Raw genomic sequence first — 24,093 nt, 5'->3', positions numbered from 1 at the left:
AATAACTTGAAAAGTATACATGCAATTTTGATGATTTGAAGTTCCTAAAGTACTTACCTGCAATACCTTTCGAATGAGATATTACATGTAGAATTTGAACCTGTGGTTCTTAAAATAAACTAAGAAAAGATATTTTTCTATACAAAAACCTATTGGCTGGATTTGTCTCTGAGTGTGTGTACCTCATTTATTGTCTATGTGTATGTACAACAAATGCTTAACACTACTCCTTGGATAAGCCTACTGCTCGACCACACTACCACAAAATAGAGCATTAGTATTATCTCTTTTTGCCACTATCTTACCTCTAAGGGGAACCCTTGGACTCTGTGCATACTATTCCTTACTTTGAAATAGTGCATACAGAGCCAACTTCCTACATTGGTGGATCAGCGGTGGGGTACAAGACTTTGCATTTGCTGGACTACTCAGCCAATACCTGATCACACGACAAATTCCAAAATTGTCATTAGAAATTCATTTTTGCAATTTGAAATTTTTCTAAATTCTTAAAAGTCCTGCTAGGGCCTTGTGTGTTAAGTCCCTGTTTAGCATTGTCTTTTTAGAGTTTAAAAGTTTGTTAAAAGTTTGAATTAGATTCTAGAAACAGTTTTAGATTCTTAAAAAAGTATTCCAACTCTTAGCAGAATAATGTCTGATACAGAGATGCAGGTGGTGGAACTCGACACCACACATTACCTCCATCTTAAGATGAGGGAACTAAGGTCTCTCTGTAATATAAAGAAAATAACCATTGGCTCCAGACCTACCAAAATTCAGCTCCAGGAGCTGTTGGCAGAGTTTGAAAAAGCCAACCCCTCTGAGGATGACTTCACAGAGGAAGAAATTAGTGACTTGGAGGGCAATTCCCCCCTTCCAGTCCTAAATAGGGAGACCAGGGCCTCTCAAGCCCTGTCTCCAAAAATGATAGTCAGAAATGTTGCTTCCCTCACAGGAGGGTCCAGCATTTCTGAAATCACTGAGGATGCTCTCAGTGAAGATGACCCCCTGTTAGCCAGGATGGTCAAAAGATTGGCTTTGGAAAAGCAGCTCCTAGCCATAGAAAGGGAAAGAAAAGAGATGGGCCTAGGTCCCATCAATGGTGGCAGCAACTTAAATAGGGTCAGAGATTCTCCTGACATCCTAAAAATCCCCAAAGGGATTGTAACAAAATATGAAGATGGTGATGACATCACCAAATGGTTCACAGCTTTTGAGAGGGCTTGTGTAACCAGAAAAGTGAACAGATCTCACTGGGGTGCTCTCCTTTGGGAAATGTTCACTGGAAAGTGTAGGGATAGACTCCTCACACTCTCTGGAAAAGATGCAGAATCTTATGACCTCATGAAGGGTACCCTGATTGAGGGCTTTGGATTCTCCACTGAGGAGTATAGAATTAGATTCAGGGGGGCTCAAAAATCCTCGAGCCAGACCTGGGTTGATTTTGTAGACTACTCAGTAAAAACACTAGATGGTTGGTTAACTGGAAATGAAGTGTGTGACTATGTTGGGCTTTATAATTTGTTTATGAGAGAACACATTTTAAGTAACTGCTTCAATGAAAAGTTGCATCAGTATCTGGTAGACCTAGGTCCAATTTCTCCCCAAGAATTGGGAAAGAAGGCAGACCACTGGGTCAAGACTAGGGTAACCAAAACTTCCACTGGGGGTGACCAAAAGAAAGGGGTTACAAAAACTCCCCAGGAGAAAGTGGGTGACACTAGAAACAAAGAAAAAGAGTCCTCTGTAGGCCCCCAAAAACCAGAACAGGTGGGTGGGCCCCAAGACACAACCCAAAACAAAGGTGGGTACCAGGGTAAGAACTGGGATGCCACTAAGGCATGGTGCCACAACTGTAAACAGTCTGGGCACCACACCAAGGACACTTCTTGTCCCAAAAACAAACCCCAGAACAAAATTCCTGGGGTAACCAGTGTAGCCATGGGAGATGACTCCTCAGATGAGGAGGTCTTCCTAGCCTTCAACTGGAAACAGGGCCCAACAGGTGAGTTGGAGATTCCAGAGGGAAGTAGACACTTCCACCACCTACTGGTGAATGGAATCCCAACCACTGCCCTGAGAGACACTTGTGCCAGTCACACTATTGTGCATGACAGGCTGGTGCTCTCAAACCAGTACATCCCAGGTGAGACTGCCAGGGTAAGAGTTAGCCTAGACAGGGTCACTAAGAGGCCTGTGGCTTTAGTGCCCATAGAAGTGGGTGGCACTCTTAGCTGGAGAAGGGTAGTAGTCAGTACAGACCTCCCCCTTGATTGTCTCCTTGGAAATGACTACCCAGAGGTTAGTCAGAGCCCAAGAGAGGAACTGGTCCAGTGCCAGTCCTCTCCCAAGGATTCTGGAAGTCCTGCCTCTGCAGTAAATGCAAGCAGGCCCCAGAAGAAGAAGAAAAGAAAACAGAGTAGGAAGGGTGGACAACCTTTAGCCAAGGTTACAGCAAGCCAAGGAGATTCTGCTCCAGTAGGGGAGAACTCCAAAAATGGCCCTGATAAAGTCCAACCTGACCCACAAGAAGTCCTGGCTAGTCAGGCAACTGTTAAACCTGAGTGGGTGGCTCCTCAGCTAACAGAAGAAAGAGTGGAAGAAGGGTGTTTACTACAAGATGTGGTAACCCCCCACTCCAATACAGCAGACAGGCAACCTGAACCCAAAGAAGCCTGTAACTTAGCCCCTTCCCTTTTAGGTGAAGAGCTAAAGGTGTGGTTCTGGGCACTGACAGCTGTCAGTGGCCTCTGCTGGGTGTCAGCCTTTATGGCTGCACTATCCTTAGCATGGTGGTCTGACCCCATGCCAAATAGCAAGTTAGGCCCCCTGACCCTATTGGTCATGGTGGGGTTACTCCAGCTCTGGGTAACCTCTCTGGGTAAGCTAGGGGTAACCCTGGCCAAGATAAGGTTAGCAGAGGTGGATACCTCTAAGACCAAAATAGAAAGAATGGGTGGAGACATTGAAGAGGCAGACAAGAGGCAATTCAGACTAGGTCCTATCACTGTGGAAGTGGGTCAGTTCCCCAAAGGGAATGACCTGAACAGAAGGATGTAAGGCAGAGTAGGCCCTGCAACTAACCAGCCTATTTCTCCTACTCTTCCTCGCCTGACAGACTAGGAAGACTCTCCCAGCTTGGGCTGAGTCTCCTGGCCTGTGGGCTGGGGGGGGCTTGTGTAAAGAAATGGCTCCCTGTTGCAGTTACCCCCCACTTTTTGCCTGATACTGATGCTGACTTGACTGAGAAGTGTGCTGGGACCCTGCTAACCAGGCCCCAGCACCAGTGTTCCTTCACCTAAAATGTACCATTGTCTCCACAATTGGCACACCCTGGCATTCAGATAAGTCCCTTGTAACTGGTACTTCTAGTACCAAGGGCCCTGATGCCAAGGAAGGTCTCTAAGGGCTGGAGCATGTCTTATGCCACCCTAGAGACCCCTCACTCAGCACAGACACACTGCTTACAAGCCTGTGTGTGCTAGTGAGAACAAAATGAGTAAGTCGACATGGCACTCCCCTCAGGGTGCCATGCCAGCCTCTCACTGCCTATGCAGTATAGGTAAGACACCCCTCTAGCAGGCCTTACAGCCCTAAGGCAGGGTGCACTATACCATAGGTGAGGGTACCAGTGCATGAGCACTGTGCCCCTACAGTGTCTAAACAAAACCTTAGACATTGTAAGTGCAGGGTAGCCATAAGAGTATATGGTCTGGGAGTCTGTTTTACACGAACTCCACAGCACCATAATGGCTACACTGAAAACTGGGAAGTTTGGTATCAAACTTCTCAGCACAATAAATGCACACTGATGCCAGTGTACATTTTATTGCAAAATACAGCCCAGAGGGCACCTTAGAGGTGCCCCCTGAAACTTAACCAACTATCTGTGTAGGCTGACTGGTTCCAGCAGCCTGCCACACTAGAGACATGTTGCTGGCCCCATGGGGAGAGTGCCTTTGTCACTCTGAGGCCAGTAACAAAGCCTGCACTGGGTGGAGATGCTAACACCTCCCCCAGGCAGGAGCTGTAACACCTGGCGGTGAGCCTCAAAGGCTCACCCCTTTGTCACAGCCCAGCAGGGCACTCCAGCTTAGTGGAGTTGCCCGCCCCCTCCGGCCACGGCCCCCACTTTTGGCGGCAAGGCTGGAGGGAACAAAGAAAGCAACAAGGAGGAGTCACTGGCCAGTCAGGACAGCCCCTAAGGTGTCCTGAGCTGAGGTGACTCTGACTTTTAGAAATCCTCCATCTTGCAGATGGAGGATTCCCCCAATAGGGTTAGGATTGTGTCCCCCTCCCCTTGGGAGGAGGCACAAAGAGGGTGTACCCACCCTCAGGGCTAGTAGCCATTGGCTACTAACCCCCCAGACCTAAACACGCCCTTAAATTTAGTATTTAAGGGCTACCCTGAACCCTAGAAAATTAGATTCCTGCAACTACAAGAAGAAGGACTGCCTAGCTGAAAACCCCTGCAGAGGAAGACCAGAAGACGACAACTGCCTTGGCTCCAGAAACTCACCGGCCTGTCTCCTGCCTTCCAAAGATCCTGCTCCAGCGACGCCTTCCAAAGGGACCAGCGACCTCGACATCCTCTGAGGACTGCCCCTGCTTCGAAAAGACAAGAAACTCCCGAGGACAGCGGACCTGCTCCAAGAAAGGCTGCAACTTTGTTTCCAGCAGCCTTGAAAGAACCCTGCAAGCTCCCCGCAAGAAGCGTGAGACTTGCAACACTGCACCCGGCGACCCCGACTCGACTGGTGGAGATCCAACACCTCAGGAGGGACCCCAGGACTACTCTGATACTGTGAGTACCAAAACCTGTCCCCCCTGAGCCCCCACAGCGCCGCCTGCAGAGGGAATCCCGAGGCTTCCCCTGACCGCGACTCTTTGAATCCAAAGTCCCGACGCCTGGGAGAGACCCTGCACCCGCAGCCCCCAGGACCTGAAGGACCGGACTTTCACTGGAGAAGTGACCCCCAGGAGTCCCTCTCCCTTGCCCAAGTGGAGGTTTCCCCGAGGAACCCCCCCTTGCCTGTCTGCAGCGCTGAAGAGATCCCGAGATCTCTCATAGACTAACATTGCGAACCCGACGCCTGTTTCTACACTGCACCCGGCCGCCCCCGCGCCGCTGAGGGTGAAATTTCTGTGTGGGCTTGTGTCCCCCCCGGTGCCCTACAAAACCCCTCTGGTCTGCCCTCCGAAGACGCGGGTACTTACCTGCCAGCAGACCGGAACCGGGGCACCCCCTTCTCTCCATTCTAGCCTATGTGTTTTGGGCACCACTTTGAACTCTGCACCTGACCGGCCCTGAGCTGCTGGTGTGGTGACTTTGGGGTTGCTCTGAACCCCCAACGGTGGGCTACCTTGGACCAAGAACTAAGCCCTGTAAGTGTCTTACTTACCTGGTTAACCTAACAAATACTTACCTCCCCTAGGAACTGTGAAAATTGCACTAAGTGTCCACTTTTAAAACAGCTATTTGTGAATAACTTGAAAAGTATACATGCAATTTTGATGATTTGAAGTTCCTAAAGTACTTACCTGCAATACCTTTCGAATGAGATATTACATGTAGAATTTGAACCTGTGGTTCTTAAAATAAACTAAGAAAATATATTTTTCTATACAAAAACCTATTGGCTGGATTTGTCTCTGAGTGTGTGTACCTCATTTATTGTCTATGTGTATGTACAACAAATGCTTAACACTACTCCTTGGATAAGCCTACTGCTCGACCACACTACCACAAAATAGAGCATTAGTATTATCTCTTTTTGCCACTATCTTACCTCTAAGGGGAACCCTTGGACTCTGTGCATACTATTCCTTACTTTGAAATAGTGCATACAGAGCCAACTTCCTACACTCAGCCTGTAGGAATGGAAGTGGTTTGAAATAATGTTCTTAACACGGCTTGACCTACTGTGGCATGCTGTGCGGATAACACGTCTACACAGTAGTGCTTGGTGAACGTGTGTGGCGTAGACCATGTGGCTGCCTTACATATTTCTTGCATTGGGATGTTTCCTAGAAAGGCCATGGTAGCACCTTTTTTTCTGGTTGAGTGTGCCCTTGGTGTAATGGGCAGTTGTCGTTTTGCTTTAAGGTAGCAGATTTGGATGCATTTAACTATCCATCTGGCTATACCTTGTTTTGATATTGGGTTTCCTGCATGAGGTTTTTGGAATGCAATAAATAGTTGTTTAGTCTTTCTGATGTTTTTCGTTCTGTCAATGTAGTACATTAATGCTCTTTTGACATCTAATGTATGTAGTGCCCTCTCAGCTACGGAATCTGGCTGTGGGAAGAACACTGGTAGTTCCACTGTTTGATTTAGGTGGAACGGTGAAATAACCTTTGGTAAAAATTTAGGATTAGTCCTTAGGACGACTTTATTTTTGTGTAGTTGTATAAAAGGTTCTTGTATTGTAAACGCCTGAATTTCGCTTACTCTTCTTAGAGATGTAATGGCGATGAGAAATGCAACCTTCCAGGTTAGGAACTGTATTTCGCAAGAGTGCATGGGTTCAAAAGGTGGACCCATGAGTCTTGTTAAGACAACATTCAAGTTCCATGAAGGAACAGGTGGTGTTCTTGGTGGTATAATTCTTTTAAGGCCTTCCATGAATGCTTTAATGACTGGTATCCTATATAGGGAAGTTGAATAGGTAGTCTGCAGGTATGCAGATATTGCCGCAAGGTGTATTTTAATGGAAGAGAAGGCTAGGTTAGATTTTTGTAAGTGAAGCAAGTAACCCACTACGTCCTTTGGAGTTGCGTGTAAAGGTTGGATCTGATTATGATGGCAGTAGCAGACAAACCTCTTCCATTTACTTGCATAGCAGTGCCTAGTGGACGGCCTTCTGGCTTGCTTTATGACGTCCATACATTCTTGGGTAAGTTGTAAGTGTCCGAATTCTAGGATTTCAGGAGCCAGATTGCTAGATTCAGCGATGCTGGATCTGGATGTCTGATCTGTTGGTTGTGTTGTGTTAACAGATCCGGCCTGTTGGGCAATTTGATGTGGGGTACTACTGATAGGTCAAGCAGTGTTGTGTACCAGGGTTGCCTTGCCCAAGTTTGTGCTATTAAAATGAGTTTGAGTTTGAGTTTGTTTTGACTCAATTTGTTTACCAGATAAGGAAGGAGAGGGAGAGGAGGAAAAGCGTAGGCAAATATCCCTGACCAGTTCATCCATAGGGCATTGCCTTGGGACTGCCTGTGTGGGTATCTGGATGCGAAGTTTTGGCATTTTGCGTTCTCTCTTGTTGCAAACAAGTCTATTTGAGGTGTTCCCCAGAGTCTGAAGTAAGTGTTTAGAATTTGGGGGTGAATTTCCCATTCGTGGACCTGTTGGTGATCTCGAGAGAGATTGTCTGCAAGTTGATTCTGGATCCCTGAAATAAACTGCGCTATTAGGCGAATGTGGTTGTGAATTGCCCATCGCCATATCTTCTGTGCTAGAAGGCTCAACTGCGTTGAGTGTGTCCCTCCCCTGTTTGTTTAGATAATACATTGTTGTCATGTTGTCTGTTTTGACAAGAATGTATTTGTGAGTTATAATTGGTTGGAAAGCCCTTAATGCTTGAAAAACTGCTAGCATTTCTAGGTGATTTATATGCAGTTTTGTTTGATGTACGTTCCATTGTCCTTGTATGCTGTGTTGATCGAGGTGTGCTCCCCACCCTGTCATGGAAGCATCTGTTATTACGCATTGTGGCACTGGGTCTTGGAATGGCCGCCCTTTGTTTAAATTTATACTGTTCCACCATAGAAGCGAGAGGTAAGTTTGGCGGTCTATTAACACCAGATCTAGAAGGTGACCCTGTGCTTGTGACCATTGTGATGCTAGGCACTGTTGTAAGGGCCTCATGTGTAGTCTTGCGTTCGGGACAATGGCTATGCATGAAGACATCATGCCTAGGAGTTGTAATATCATCTTTGCTTGTATTGTTTGTGTTGGATACATGCGTTGTATGATCTTGTTGAAATTTTGAATTCTTTGTGGACTTGGAGTGGCTACTCCTTTTGTTGTGTCTATTATGGCTCCCAGGTATTGTTGTACTTTGCACGGCAAAATGTTGGATTTTGCAAAGTTGACGGTGAACCCTAGTTTGTAAAGGGTTTGTATGATTTGATTTGTGTGTTGTAAGCACTTTGTTAGTGAATTGGTTTTGATTAGCCAGTCGTCTAGATACGGGAATACATGTATTTGCTGCCTTCTGATGTGTGCAGCCACTACTGCTAGACATTTTGTAAAGACTCTTGGTGCGGTTGTTAAACCAAAAGGCAATACTTTGAATTGGTAATGTATTCCTTTGAATACGAACCGTAGGTATTTTCTGTGCGACGGATGTATTGGTATATGGAAATACGCGTCTGAGGTCTAAGGTTGTCATGTAGTCCTGTAGTTTTAGCAATGGTAACACTTCTTGTAGCGTGACCATGTGAAAGTGGTCTGATTTGATGTAGGTGTTTAGTGTTCTGAGGTCTAGGATTGGTCTCAGTGTTTTGTCCTTTTTTGGTATTAAGAAGTACAGTGAATAGACTCCTGTGTTTGTTTGTGTGTTTGGTACTAATTCGATTGCATTCTTTTGCAATAGTGCTTGAACTTCTATTTCCAGGAGTTTGGAATGTTGTTTTGATAAATTCTGTGCTTTTGGTGGTATGTTTGGAGGGAACTGTAGGAATTCTATGCAATAACCATGTTGGATAATTGCTAAGACCCAAGTGTCTGTAGTTATTTCCTCCCATGCTTTGTAATAATGACCTATTCTTCCCCCCACTGGTGTTGTGTGGAGGGGGTGAGTGACATCTGAGTCACTGCTTGGTTGTAGGGGTTTTTTGGGCTTTGAAATTTTCCTCTATTCCTAGGGAATTGCCCTCCTCTGTATTGGCCCCGAAAGCCTCCCCTGTACTGTCCCTGGTAGCTGGACGGTTTTGCCTGCAAGGTGCTGGCTTGTGTGGCCTGACCCCGAAACCCCCCTCTAAAGGGTGTCTTGCGGAAGGTGCTGTAGGTTCCTCTGCTCTGCGGGGAGTAGAGTGCGCCATGGCTTTAGCAGTGTCAGTGTCTTTTTTAAGTTTTTCGATTGCCGTGTCCACTTCTGGTCCGAACAGTTGTTTTTCGTTGAATGGCATATTGAGCACTGCCTGCTGTATCTCTGGTTTGAACCCAGACTTTCTTAGCCAAGCGTGCCTTCTAATGGTCACAGATGTATTAATTGTTCTTGCAGCTGTGTCTGCTGCGTCCATAGAAGAACGTATCTGGTTATTTGATATGTTCTGCCCTTCCTCAACCACCTGCTTTGCCCTCTTTTGTAGTTCCTTGGGAAGATGCTCGATGAGGTGTTGCATCTCATCCCAATGGGCTCTGTCATAGCGCGCAAGTAGTGCTTGAGAGTTAGCGATGCGCCACTGGTTTGCAGCTTGTGCTGCGACTCTTTTCCCAGCTGCATCGAACTTGCGGGTCTCTTTATCTGGGGGTGGTGCATCCCCAGATGTGTGGGAGTTGGCCCTTTTCCTAGCTGCTCCTACAACGACAGAATCTGGTGGCAGCTGTGAAGTTATGAAAATAGGGTCTGTAGGAGGCGCTTTATACTATTTTTCCACCCTTGGTGTGATTGCCCTACTTTTGACCGGCTCCTTAAAGATGTCTTTTGCGTGCCGAAGCATACCAGGGAGCATAGGCAGGCTTTGGTAGGAGCTGTGGGTGGCGGAGAGGGTGTTGAATAGAAAGTCATCCTCGACTTGTTCTGCGTGGAGGCTTACATTGTGGAATTGTGCTGCTCTAGCCACCACCTGAGAATATGCAGTACTGTCTTCTGGTGGTGATGGCTTTGTAGGGTATGCCTCCGGACTGTTATCTGACACAGGGGCGTCGTACAAGTCCCATGCGTCCTGATCCTGGTCACCTTGGCTCATGGTGGTGTGAGCCGGGGAATGTGATGGAGTTTGTGCTGGTGAGACGTGAATTATAGGTGGAGGAGAGGGTGGCGGAGTAACCTTTTTCACCATTTTTGTTTGTGGTGTTTGGTCAGTTTGAAATTCCAGTCTTCTCTTTCTCCTAATAGGGGGAAGGGTGCTTATCTTTCCTGTCCCCTGCTGTATAAAAATACGTTTTTGCGTATGGTCTACATCAGTGGATTGCAGGTCTTCCTCAAACCTATGCTTTCGCATTTGGGAGGTGATTGATTGCTCTTCTGTATAAGAGCCTGAAACTGGGTCGGTTGCAGGTTGTTTTGGCACCGAAATCCTGTCTGCATCTTTTTTCGGCTCCGAGGTGACTTTTTTCTTTTTCGGAGTCGAAACATCTCGGCGTCGATCTTCATCGGTGCCGCTGTCTCTGCGTCGAGCCGTGTCTACACCGCTATCTCGGTGTCGATGTAGGTCTCCAGCACTTTCTCGGTCCCGAGAAGGCTGCGTGCCGGTGTCTAGACTGGAGTCGGACGGTCTCGGCACTGTTTGGGCCTTTTTCGGTGCCGACGGTCGGTCACCGAATTTATGGGTGGAGCCATGGCCTGGTGGCAGTGGCGTCCCCTGGGCCTTGTCACTTTTCTTCTGTGTTGTTTTCGACGTCTTACTCACGGTTCTTTGATCGTCGAATTCCTCGGAGTCCAATTCGTGGATCGAAAAGGTTTCTTCTTCCTCTTGTTCCTCGAACTCTCGGTGCGCTGTCGGCGTGGACGCCATCTGAAGTCTCCTGGCTCGACGGTCACGTAGTGTCTTTCGGGACCGGAACGCACGACAGGCCTCGCAAGTGTCTTCACTGTGCTCAGGCGACAGGCACAGGTTACAGACCAAATGTTGGTCTGTATACGGGTATTTGTTGTGGCATTTGGGACAAAAACGGAACGGGGTCCGTTCCATCGACGTTGTTCGACACGCGGTCGGGCCGACCAGGCCCCGACGGGGGATCGAAAACTACCCCGAAGGGCACCGGAGCGCGTCGATCTTCGATGCGGTGTTGACTCTAACTACGCCGATCCCGAACGCAACAATACAGACGAAAATCTTCCGATATTAACTAACTTTCCGTTCCGAAACTCGGAGCGACAGGAACACGTCCGAACCCGATGGCGGAAAGAAAACAATCGAAGATGGAGTCGACGCCCATGCGCAATGGAGACAGAAGGAGGAGTCACTCGGTCCCGTGACTCGAAAGACTTCTTCGAAGAAAAAACAACTTGTAACACTCCGACCCAACACCAGATGGCGAGCTATGCAGAACATGTGTATCTACAGCGACAGATGCCATCGAACACGCTTTTATGACTGGTATCCTAAACAATGAAGTTGAGTGCGTAATTTGCAGGTAAGCTGAAATTGCCGTAAGATGTATTTTAATGGAAGAGAAAGCTAGTTTAGATTTTTGCAAATGTAGTAAGTATCCTACTATCTCTTTTGCAGATGCGTGTAAAGGTTGAATTTGATTATTATGGCAGTAATAAACAAATCTTTTCCACTTATTTGCATAGCAGTGTCTAGTGGTAGGTTTTCTAGCTTGTTTTATGACCTCCATACATTCCTGTGTGAGGTCTAAGTGCCCGAATTCTAGGATTTCAGGAGCCAAATTGCTAGATTCAGCGATGCTGGATTTGGATGTCTGATCTGTTGTTTGTGTTGTGTTGTGTTAACAGATCTGGTCTGTTTGGCAGTTTGACATGAGGTACTACTGAAAGGTCTAGTAGTGTTGTGTACCAAGGTTACCTTGCCCATGTTGGTTCTATTAGTAGGAGTTTGAGTTTGTTTTGACTCAACTTGTTTACTAGATATGGAAGAAGTGGGAGAGGGGGAAAAGCGTACGCAAATATCCCTGACCAGTTCATCCATAGTGCATTGCCCTGAGACTGATGTTGTGGGTACCTGGATGCGAAGTTTTGGCATTTTGAGTTTTCTTTTGTTGCAAATAGATCTATTTGTGGCGTTCCCCACATTCTGAAGTAAGTGTTCAGTATTTGGGGGTGAATTTCCCATTCGTGGATCTGTTGGTGATCCCGAGAGAGATTGTCTGCTAACTGATTCTGAATCCCTGGAATAAATTGTGCTATTAGGCGAATGTGGTTGTGAATCGCCCAATGCCATATTTTTTGTGTTAGGAGACACAACTGTGTCGAGTGTGTTCCTCCCTGTTTGTTTAGGTAATACATTGTTGTCATGTTGTCTGTTTTGACAAGAGTGTATTTGTGGGTTATTATGGGTTGAAATGCTTTGAGCGCTAGAAACACAGCTAACAGTTCTAAGTGGTTTATATGAAACTGTCTTTGCTGAATGTCCCATTGTCCTTGGATGCTGTGCTGATTGAGGTGTGCTGCCCACCCTGTCATGGATACATCTGTTGTTATTACGTATTGTGGCACTGGGTCTTGAAAAGGCCGCCCTTGGTTTAAATTTATACTGTTCCACCATTGAAGCGAGATGTATGTTTGGCGGTCTATCAACACCAGATCTAGAAGTTGACCCTGTGCCTGTGACCACTGTGATGCTAGGCACTGTTGTAAGGGCCGCATGTGCAACCTTGCGTTTGGGACAATGGCTATGCATGAGGACATCATGCCTAGGAGTTTCATTACTAATTTGACCTGAATCTTTTGGTTTGGATACATGGCTTGTATTACATTGTGGAATGTTTGGACTCTTTGTGGACTTGGAGTGGCAATTTCTTTTACTGTGTTGATTGTTGCTCCTAGGTATTGCTGTGTTTGACACGGCAGAAGGTGTGACTTTGAGTAATTAATTGAGAAACCTGGTTTGTGTAGGGTTTCTATGACATAATTTGTGTGTTGTGAACACTGTATTTGCATGTTGGTTTTGATTAACCAATCGTCTAGGTACGGGAACACATGTATTTGCTGCCTTCTGATATGTACAGCTACTACTGCTAGACATTTTGTAAAAACTCTTGGCGCAGTCGTTATTCCGAATAGCAACACTTTGAATTGGTAATGTATCCCTTGGAATACAAACCTTAGATACTTTCTGTGTGAAGGATGTATTGGTATATGGAAATCTGCATCCTTTAGATCCAGTGTTGTCATGTAGTCTTGTTGTTTGAGCAGTGGGATTACTTCTTGTAATGTAACCATGTGAAAGTGGTCTGATTTGATGTATGTATTTAATATTCTGAGATCTAGTATAGGTCTTAGAGTTTTGTCTTTTTTGGGTATCAGAAGGTACAGTGAGTAAACTCCTGTGTTTAGTTCTTGTTTTGGTACTAATTCTATTGCCTCTTTTTGGAGCAATGCTTGAACTTCTAATCCTAGAAGATTTATATGTTGTTTTGACATACTGTATGTTTTCGGTGGGACTGTTGGAGGGAATTCGAGAAATTCTATGCAATAACCATGCTGGATAATTGCTAGTACCTAAGTATCTGTTGTTATCTCCTCCCAATGTTTGTAAAATTGGCTTAGTCTTCCCCCACAGGTGTTATGTGATGGGGATGTGTGACTTGTAAGTCACTGCTTATTTTGAGAACTTTTGGGGCTTTGGAATTTCCCTCTATTTTTTTGGAATTGTCCCCCTCTATATTGCCCCCGAAAACTTCCCCGCTGATATTGGCTTTGGTACGTGGGCCTTGTTTGTGATGTTGTGGTTTCTGTAGGTTGTCCTCGAAACCCTCCCCTAAAAGGTGTTTTGCGAAATGTGCCTCTGCTCTGCGGGGAGTCGAGTGCGCCCATGGCTTTCACTGTATCAGTGTCTTTCTTGAATTTATCAATAGCAGTGTCGACTTCCGGCCCAAACAACTGCTGTTCATTAAATGGCATATTTAGCACGGCTTGTTGAATTTCCGGCTTGAAACCTGACGTGCGCAGCCATGTGTGCCTTCTTATTGTTATTGCAGTATTTACTGTCCTTGCAGCCGTATCTGCTGCATCCATTGAAGACCGTATCTGATTATTAGAGATACTTTGTCCTTCTTCCACCACTTGTTGTGCTCTTTTTTGGAACTCCTTGGGTAAGTGTTCTATCAAATGTTGCATCTCATCCCAGTGAGCTCTATCATATCTTGCCAAAAGTGCTTGTGAATTGGCAATGCGCCATTGGTTTGCTGCTTGTGCTGCAACCCTTTTGCCCGCAGCATCAAATTTGCGACTCTCTTTGTCTGGAGATGGTGCGTCCCCCGAGGTATGAGAGTTCGCTCTCTTACGAGCTGCCCCGACAACTACTGAGTCCGGTGTTAACTGGGTTGTAATATAAACAGGATCTGTTGGCGGTGGCTTGTACTTTTTCTCCACCCTTGGAGTTATGGCTCGGCCTTTAACAGGATCCTGAAAGATTTGTTTTGAATGTTTTAGCATTCCTGGGAGCATAGGTAGTCTTTGGTATTGGCTATGAGTGGAGGATAGCGTGTTAAACAAAAAGTCATCCTCAATTGGTTCGGAATGCAAGGTGACGTTATGGAAAGCAGCTGCCCTTGCGATCACTTGTGTGTAAGATGTACTGTCCTCAGGAGGGGACGGCCTAGCAGGGTACGAGTCTGGGCTGTTGTCCGATACTGGAGCATCGTAAAGGTCCCATGCATCGGGATCATCTTGACTCATGGCAGTATGAGTAGGGGAGTGCATCAGTGGAGCAGTTGCTACTGGTGATGTGTGCACTGATGGTGGTGGAGACGGTGGTGGAGTTGTTTTCTTTGCCACCTTTGCCTGTGGCTCCTTGTCCTTTTTTTGAAAGGCAAGTTTTCTTTTTATTTTAATTGGGGGAAGAGTGGTTATCTTCCCTGTGTCTTGATGAATGTGGAGCCTCCTTCTGGCTCTACAGCTTGAAGTTCCTCTCCAAATCTATGTTTTTGCATTTGGGAGGACAATCCTTGTTCCTCTGTATAGGAACCTGTTTCATGCCAGTGGATGGTAACTGCAAGTTGGTTTGCGACCGCTTTCGCGGTCACAAAGCAACTCAACATCGCGATGCGGTTGCAAATAGGAAGGTAACACCCCTTCCTATTTGCGAGTCGGAATCACATTTTGCGAGTCTGTACCGACTCGCAAAATGTGACACTGCATTGTGGAAGGCCTTTTGCGCCTCGCAAACTGCGTTTTTTGCCGTTTGCGAGGAGCAAAAGGCTTCCTACATCTGGCCCTAAATTGTGTAGAGGGGAGCTGGGAGTACGAGGAAACCACACAGGTAAGTAATGTAGTACCCCCCAGCAACCAGGAAGGAGTAAACAAGTGGATTTCCCCCAAACCACCCCAAAGTATCAGCAGTGGGGTCCAGGGGGAGTAGGAGATGCTACCCACCCTGAGGTACCGTTTGGAGTTGGTCAGCGAAGAAGGAAGACAGATCAGTACTACAGCACAGAAGCTAGAGAAGAGTTCATGATACGTGCAAAAGGTGTCGCATGCTGGAAGCTGGATTGCAGATGGGTGTCGGTGAAGGATTTCTACCACAAGCCTTGTCAAAGGCAAACTCACAATTGGAGGAAAAGGGGTGCTGCAGGGGACCAGCAAGGTCCAGGAGGGCGAGTCACAAGGGACCCTCCGCGTTGCAGAAGGCCCATAGGAGTAGAAGCAGTCCCCACAGGTGTCCCACATGGCAGGGACACAGAAGCAGGCCACGCATCACCACAGAAGATGCTCCCATGTCATCAGAGGACCACGCAGAGGCCCAGGAGTGAGTGCTGGGGGCTGGAGCTACACGTCACCTGAAGTTCCCCTTGGAGGTGAAGCAAACAAGCCTTGGCAGCTGCAAAGGACGCGGTGCACAGGGTACTGTCTTTCATGGAGTGGAAAGGACTTACCACCACTAAAGTGCAACAGCTGGTAGAGAGGACCAAGGGAAATTCTCCGGACCACCACCCGTGATTCAGAACCCATGCCACTTAGGATGAGGTGAGATCCACACAGCCGGTCGTCGTTGCAGCCAGGTACCTGTAATTACAGGGGAGTGATGCCTTCACCCCAAGGGAGATTCCTTCTTCTTGTGCAGGCTGAAGAGTTGCGGTCTTCTGAGGATGCACGGCTGGGGAAATGCTGCAAAGCTGGCAGGAACTCTGAATATAATGTTGCAGAAGTGTCTTCCTCGTGGATCTACAGCTTGTAGGTTCCTGAAGGGTTGAATCGCGGTTCCGGTTGCCAGAAGTTAAAACGGAGGCTGCAGAGGAGTCTTGCTGGAATCTTGCAAGCCGAATCGGAGGACCACACCCTTAAGGAAGACCATATATGGCCCAAAGTGGGGGCTTGTTCACCTAACCAGGTAACTACCTATCAGAGGGTGCCTCTGGCAGCATCTGAGTGACCAGGCAGGTGAAGTCAGAGTTCCCTGCCAACCTTCGAGTCAAGATGGCAGGAATCAGGGACCCTCTCTGGAGGAGCTCTGGACACCACCCCTTGGGTGCTGATGGACAGGTGAGTAGTCACTACCCTTTCCATTGTCCATTTTCGCGCCAGACCAGGGACTGGACTGGTTTATGCCCTTCAAAGCAAAACCAGTTGCTGGGGGAGGCTATCCCTCTCAAGCCAGTCACACCTATTTCCAAAGGGAGCAGGTGTTACCTCCCTCTCCCACAGGAAATCGTTTACTCTGTCTTTCTGGCACAACATTTAGAGCTGCGGATCTGGAACAGAGAAACTGCATTCGAGTCTCTGCATCAGTCCTCCTGTGCAGTTATAAAAAAAAAAAACTAGAAAACTTGAGTTTCAATCCAATTAGCAGTTAACTGAAAAAGTTCAGTAATATGAAGCATGGTGCCGAGCCTCATGGGCTACAAAAGCATATTAGTAATTAAAGTTTGTTTACACACGCATACACACCTACATTCTGGTTGGTAAATGGCATCAGCTGAGCGCGTTTCGGGGACACGAGCCAAATGGTCCAAAAGGAACCATTGCGGAAATGGAGCAGAACACGAACAGGAAACTAACAAAACAAGCCACAGCAAAAGGAAAAAAGTAGTGCGCCGCAGCGAACATATTTGGGTGATTGTGCAATAATTCATGTAACAGGGACAGTCAGGGCAGGAACAAACCAGCCAAAAGACGGGACAAAAGTAAACAATTTACCAAATAAGCCAAAGGAATTTTGAAAGGCTGGCCAAGAAACGAGTGAAAGTGATGGACGTCTGATGGGCATGGTGACAGCCCATAGAAAAAGATTACAGCATGTCGAGGGACAGTGCATGCACGCTGCCTAGGGTTGACCTAAAAACAACTGACACTGTAAAAACATGCAAATGTTTGACCGTTTTTAAAAGTATTAAAAAACAAGTAAGCATAAGATACCTACTGCCAAAATGAGGTTAAAAGTTCCCAATAAAACTGCCAAAAAACATTTAAGCATGGCCATACATAATAATCAATAAAGGGCATATTTTTGTAATAAATAAATAAAAAAATTAAAAAGTGCAGGTCTCAGGGTAGTTTGCCCTTATCTCCAGTTTGTTACTTTTATAATTTGCACTGCCTTTGAGTAGTGGAATTGGCCCTTGTTTTCTTGGTAGAGTGTATAATTCTTGATGCTCGAGTGAACAATCCTGTTTCTGTGCCTAAGATTTTTTTATACATAGATTTTTGTGTTTTTGATCACAAGAGCTTTGGGCTACAGCAGAGCTAAAATGATCCTTTATAAATGATATATGAAACATCCATTTTATTTACTATCAATCACCCTGCACATTTTATTCACCATGAATTTGTACTATTATTTGAGCTAAATAACTAAAGTTATGAACCTTCAGTAACAATTTGTTTGGTGGATATTCTATCTACCTGCAGATTCCTAATTTTCTGAACATCTCTATGCAAAGACTGGGCTGGGAATCTTTTCATAGCTCATCCACAATGGTAGAGGGTGCCTGCTCCAAGTCGGCTCAGGAATCAATCCCAGGATGGCATCAGTGGCAGCATGAAGCACCCCACCAACTGAGAGACATCAGGTCCCTTTTTATTTTTTCCACACACCAACAAGGTAGTAGGGTGAGAACGGCAAACGTATTGGTGCAGTTCAATAAATACTTGGAAACTTATTAGGAACCTAGAGGCAGAATAATTAAATTGAGGCCTCATGAAATGTCCTATATCACCATACTTCAAGACAGGAAAGAGGGTGGGTCAATGAGGAATCTCCAGGTAGACAGAATATCCACCAGAAACATTGCTACCAAAGGGAAGTAACTTTCTTCTGACGGGTACTGCTACCTGCAGATTCCTAATATTTTGAATGGAATTCAAAGCAGTACCTATCTGAAGGCAGGTCATTGAGGGATCACTATACCAGGAACTCCTGGGGGGGAATAAAACAAGCAAAAAGGCTATCACAAATGTCGGAGTCCAAGGAACAGTGCTTCGCAAAAGTATAAGGCACATCAAGGTTGTTGCCTGTGGCTTCATCTACAATACCTCGTCTGGCCAATGCTGAAGTGTAGGACTTGGCCCCAGTGGAATAAACCCCAATACCCTTTGGAGGATCTTTATGGGTCAAAGCGTAGCACATCTCCGGGAGCAGAATGGTCCCCACTACCTAGGATTCTGTTGTGCACAGCTTTCCCATTTTTGTTGCCTAAATAGCCAATAGCTGATCATATTTTCTGAATTCCTACAAGCGGCAAAGTAAAACAAAATGACAGGCTTCTTTGGTTCCAGTCCGTGGAAACCCTCTTGGTGGGGATAAATGTCACAGAGGGGATGGGTGAGCTGGGCAGGGGGGAATGTCTGGATGGATAAACATAGGGGGTGAATGAGGATAAAGGGCATAATAGACTGACCTAGGCTGAATGGAGCTACGACTTTGGCTGGGAAAGTCGTTCTAAATCAGAGCACCAAACTGTCACTAAAAAATGAAGAGAAGGGAGAAGGGGAACTTAGCACTTGCTATGGCAACTAGAAATAGAGATTTAATAGCTGGAAGATTCAAATGGCAACTGTGAACAAGTTCAAACAGATATCTCATCAAATGGTTAAAAGAAAATTAAGGCCCATTGACAAAACAAGCGATTTAAATAGGGATTGTTGGTCAGGAAGGCAGAGGAAAGTCAACAAGCCTGCTAGGTAACCCTTTTTTGTTTTTTTTCAAGCAAACACAATACCGCCCTGCTAGGTTAATGGTGCAGCAAACCTGAGAATACCACACAATTCGGTTTTCAGGGGACCCACATTGTTCTGAGTACAGTAGGTAACAAACCTGTTGCACCTTCCAGAATACACGGTCTTGGTGGTATGACGGCAAGGAGACAGAATGACACTAACACTTCACCAGGTAGCTTAAAAAGAAGTTGGATGTCCCTGCTCAATCTCCAGACACGAAGGTGGAGATTCTGGAGCTTAGGGTGAATAACCTGTCTGCCTGACTGGGAGAGGCTGTCCGCTCGGAGTGGAAGACAGAGAGGGGGGAAAAGTGAAGCCACAGAAGATCTGCTTAGCACACCTTTCTCAGCCAATCCAGTGCTGTAAGAATGACCTGGGCCAGGTCTTGGAGAAGTTTCTGCAGAACCTGATGAAAATGAAAACTCCAATTTAATCCTACTGCTTCCCCATGGATCCTTTTGAAGGATATTGGAGGGGACAGAACCGTGAAGAATGTGTGTTGCTATGGGTGGCAAAAAGGTCCGCTTAAATGGGTACTCCCCTGAGCAAAGATAAACCATGACACCACTTGTGATTGGTCGGATGCTTTCAATGGAGTCTGCTGGTCTTGGTGTTTAGAGGACCCAGCAGATGGTTCACAAGAAGCCAGCCTCCATGCTGGTAAGCCCAAGACCAGAATCTCAGAAGTTCCCAAACAAAGAAGTTGAGACCCAATCCTCCCTACATGCTGACAACACCACATTGTGGTTCTGCTCTCTGTCAAGAGCGCCAGCATAATAGTCCTCAATTCTAGCAGACATTTATGTAGAAGAGTTTCCTCTGGAGACCAGATGACTCTGATCTAAAGTTCGTCCAGATGAGTATTCCAGCCAAATTGGAGGCATCTGTTAACACAATGGACACAGCTGGCAGGGGTAAAAGAGGCCACTTTCACAAGGTTCCCCTCCACACCCCATCAGATTGAATCTGCAGTAGCATTATGGGAGATCATGATGGTGTCTGACAGAACTATCCATGCTGAAACCACTGCCTTCAGAGGCAGCACTGGAAAGCTCTCACATGCCAGTGTGCATATGTGACCAAGAGGATGCAAGAAGGCAGAAGATCTAGCTGGAATAAAACCATCAGTACTGGAATTCAAGCCCCTTCCTGAAAAATCGGAAACATATCTTGAACAAGTGATGATGTATCCAATATTGTCCCTAGGAACAGGTGTTGAGAGGGCTCTGGTTGAGATTTGGGCCTACTGATGGCCAAGCCCAGGCAGAACAGCAGTGCACCAGCAGTTCAGGTGATTGGATACCAACTCTGGTGACTCGCCTTTCAGTAGAAGTTATTACATTTGGGGAACATTGAGATTCCTGATCTTATGAAATAGGCTGCAAACACCATCATCATCTTTGTAGAGATGAAGTGCAATGTTGAATCAAAGGGGAGGACTACAAACTGATAGTAAGGGGAACCCACCAAAAATCACAGGTACTTCCAAGTGTGACTGCAAAGATCGGTATGTAGAAATACACCTCTACAAATCCAAGAATACCATCCAATCTCCTGCTTTCTGCACCTGAGCAAGGAACAGCATATTGCATTTCTCTTTGAAAAGGAAGAGGTTCAAGACCTTCCTTTTTGGGGGGGAAGGAAGTAACAAGACTAACACCTCTGCCCAATTCTCTGCTCAGGCATCACTTTGACTGCTCTTTCCTACAGGAGGGTCTCTACCATCTTGTTGCAAGGTGCATCATTGCTCTTCCCCACAACTGCAGGAGGAGGGTGAATATGGAGTGGGTCTGTTGAAGTGGTATGGTACAACCCTTTTCAACAATATGGATGACCCACTAGTCTGAACGAATGACCTTCCTGGCTGGTGGAAAGGACAGCACATGGACTTCCAGAGGAGCACTATGGCAGACTCAGTTAGAACTAAAGCCGTTTCCCAAGAGGAGGAAGAGTAAGGAGTGTGTGGGTGTGCGCTCCTTTGACCAGAGCCTAGGTAATCCCCAAAGAGAGGGTTTTGGGGCTGCTATTGCAAATTCCCTAAATTTGGAAAATTGCAAACCAAGGGATCTCGTCTTTGCTCTACTTTCATTGAATCTTCCAAAAGCTGAGTCTGCTTTATGTTCAAAGAACTAGGATCAATCAAAAAGTAAATCAATTAAGGTGGACTGATGTCTGCAGAGAACCCAGAAGTACAGAGCCATGAATGGCGACGGACGGCAACTGAAGTGCCCACAGTCTCCAAGGTATCCAGTCCAGACTAAATTATTTGTTGTGTTGATGATCACACATCATCATCGACCAACCTTCAGGAGGTCTTTTATGTGCAGCTGCAAATATTACAGCAATTTTGTCACTACCATCTGGACAATGTCCCATATAATGTGGGTGTACTGACCCACCAGCAGGTTAAATTGTGCAAATTCAATATTACGCTGCCAGCTGGAAATAGTTGCTTGCCAAAGGCCTCCAATTTTCTAGATTCTCTATCTACAAGGACTTAGCAAATACTGCAGGAGCATGTCTAGTTCAGCATGAGACTTGAATAATTACAAGCTCTGCCGAAAGAGGAGTTGTGAAAAAGGTGGGTTGCCATGTATAGTGTGGTACTGTCTGGCTACAACCCTGATGACTGATGTAAAAGTGGTAGGTTTTTCTCAGACTATCAAAATAGGGTCCTGCAGGGCATCGTTAAAGGTGTCTAATGGCTCTGAAGCCTGTGTGGAAGGCTGAAGGATCTCCATAAGGGTGTTCAACCTTGCCTCAAAAGAGAGCAAAGAAAGTTCCAGCACCTCCAAAGTTTTACCAATTAAAAAGTGATTCGGGTTGACCTTTTGTAGTGCAGTAGTGTCCAATTCTAGCTTCAAAGAGGTATCAATGCTATTAGCATCTGCCAGAGCTTGGTAATCATAACCCATAGCTGAAACAAAAATGACTCAGAGGATTTTTCTCCAAAAGATGAGTCAGTTTCAAAAAAGTGCATGGATTGTGTCCTCCTAAAAAGACAGCCTTTTATATTGTTTCTTTTTCAACATTTGAGTTTGCCTGCGTGATCTAATCAGAGGAAGTCTGGGGGCCTGGTCTGATGGTCCTACAGAAAAAGCCAGCATCAAAAATAGCAGGTAATGCTGGTGAAGCCAAGCCCAGCACTGACGCAGGCATCGTAGACAGTACTGGTATTGGAGCAGCCTTAGGCACTGTTATAGATGGCAAAGGAAGCAATGCAACAGGTCTCACATTACGTCGAGTTACAGCTATTAGCATTGTAAACTCCTAACCGGACTTTTTCTTGCCACATTAAATTAGAAGAAAAAAAATTATAATATATAATTAGCACGATCGCGTGGCAAAATAAAGAGAAAAAGTAGTCCAGAAACCATACGGAAAACGTGGAGTCTCGTATGTTTCCAGTAGTTTACCGGTGCTCTTGAGGAGGGCTAAACACCGGAAAAGGCATGACATGTGCATGCCTTTCAGGAATGAAAACACGTGGATTTTAAAAGGCAAGTCCAGGAACCAATGAAGGTGACTGACGTAACATGGGCATGGTTAAAATCCCCCTAAAGAGAGATTAAAAGAGGGATGGAGCACTTTGCGCTCACCCCTAAAAAGGGGTCAAAAGGTGCCCCAGGAGAGATCACAGCCTATCTGAAGAGGCCAAACATGGCATAAAGCAAAATGGTAGGGTTCAATCCCAAAGTGGGGAAATCCGGAAAGCCCAGAGCCCTCAGCACTATAGGGTCTTACCTTTGGAGCTGCATTTTGAAGACTCCCCATGTCTCCTCTTTTCCTTGTGCTGCTTCCTCCATGAGGAAAACTGTGGTGATATCAACACTGGGTGTGATTTGGGGTGTTGGTGGTGATCACAGGCTCTGAAGATCTTGGCTTCCCACTTTTCCAAGGTACTCACATGCATGTTCTGACAGGAATCACATGTTTTGGTATTGTGGTCAGAGGCAAGCCAGCAGAGGTAATGATCATGAGGATATGTAATAAATATAAGGACCGCTACGATGGTAAGGATAAAAGGGAAAAGACGTCACTCGCAGGGTGGGCGGTTTATGGCTTCACTGATGACATTGGTTCCTGCGCTGGTGTGGTAGAGCTATGAAATGTTTCTACATACAGTCTGCACCTTAGGATATTAAGACAGTGAATAATTTGCAGATTCATGTATCGAATACACCTACAATTCAAAGCTAATACTTCATCACAGTGGCCCTAGTAGTACAGACAGTCAATATTGAAATCCGATTCCTGTAGTCTCCCATCTCCGTTGTGTGGCTCATATACTATAGTACTTACATTTGTATACTGGCTTGGCACTAGAAGGTCAATGAAAACCTTGAGATCAGTAAAACAGCAAGGTTTATCCCCGAACATTTTAAAGTATTGGACCATCAAATCTTCTGGTTCACCTATCAATAAAGTGCAAAGAGTTAGGGCTTTGTATAGCATTGTCATTAGTTATTAACGCTTATTCACAATAGAATTACTAATAGTGTTGTGTACATACTGGGGTGGCACCATAGAAAAGAATAAATGATCAAAAATATTGAATGCTCTTAGGTCTGCAGCTAAAGCAGGCTATTAAGTTAAATCCTTCCCCACTCTGCGGAGGGATCTTATTAAAACAAATCAATCTTGAGCATTGCTTATTGAAGGCGCCAATTACAACATAAGTTCAGAATGCTGGGGGGAAAACCATCCAAAGAAAGACAATTTTACATGTACCTAAACCTCCATTTCTATTTCAGCATCCAGCACACTTTTCTTGACCCTAACAACTGCTGATAGCCACCAATAGGTATCCTGAGCAGGAATGTTGCTCCACTGTAGAAGCATCCAAACTCAGGTAACATTATTCATCCTACTTATTCTACTGTCTATGCCAGTCCTCACCACACAAACACATGCAGTGGCATAGCCAGACCAGGAATAAGAAGACAGATAGAACAGTCAAAGAAAGGGCTCTGACAACATTTATGCCACACCTGACAATAACTCACAACAAACAGTATGGATTAGCAAGTGTTTGCAGATAAATCAAGTAAATAGTAGGTTTAGAATATAAAACCTT

The 24,093-nt window shown here is 45.8% G+C and overlaps 1 protein-coding gene across 2 annotated transcripts in view; it reads right to left on the bottom strand.

The window, feature by feature from the left end:
* The window catches only part of NAA25 (N-alpha-acetyltransferase 25, NatB auxiliary subunit), a 561,072-nt gene that overhangs the window by 343,497 nt on the left and 193,482 nt on the right, over positions 1-24,093 (bottom strand). For both annotated transcript variants that reach the window (XM_069214819.1, XM_069214820.1), the window contains exon 11: positions 23,319-23,431. In XM_069214819.1, the coding sequence (XP_069070920.1) occupies positions 23,319-23,431 (113 nt within the window). The remainder of the gene's footprint in view (positions 1-23,318; positions 23,432-24,093) is intronic.

This window comes from Pleurodeles waltl, chromosome 11 (assembly GCF_031143425.1).
Source record: "Pleurodeles waltl isolate 20211129_DDA chromosome 11, aPleWal1.hap1.20221129, whole genome shotgun sequence".
NCBI classification, from domain to species: domain Eukaryota; kingdom Metazoa; phylum Chordata; class Amphibia; order Caudata; family Salamandridae; genus Pleurodeles; species Pleurodeles waltl.
Note: the sequence above shows the minus strand (reverse complement) of the source record. Positions and strands in the feature narration are given on the sequence as shown.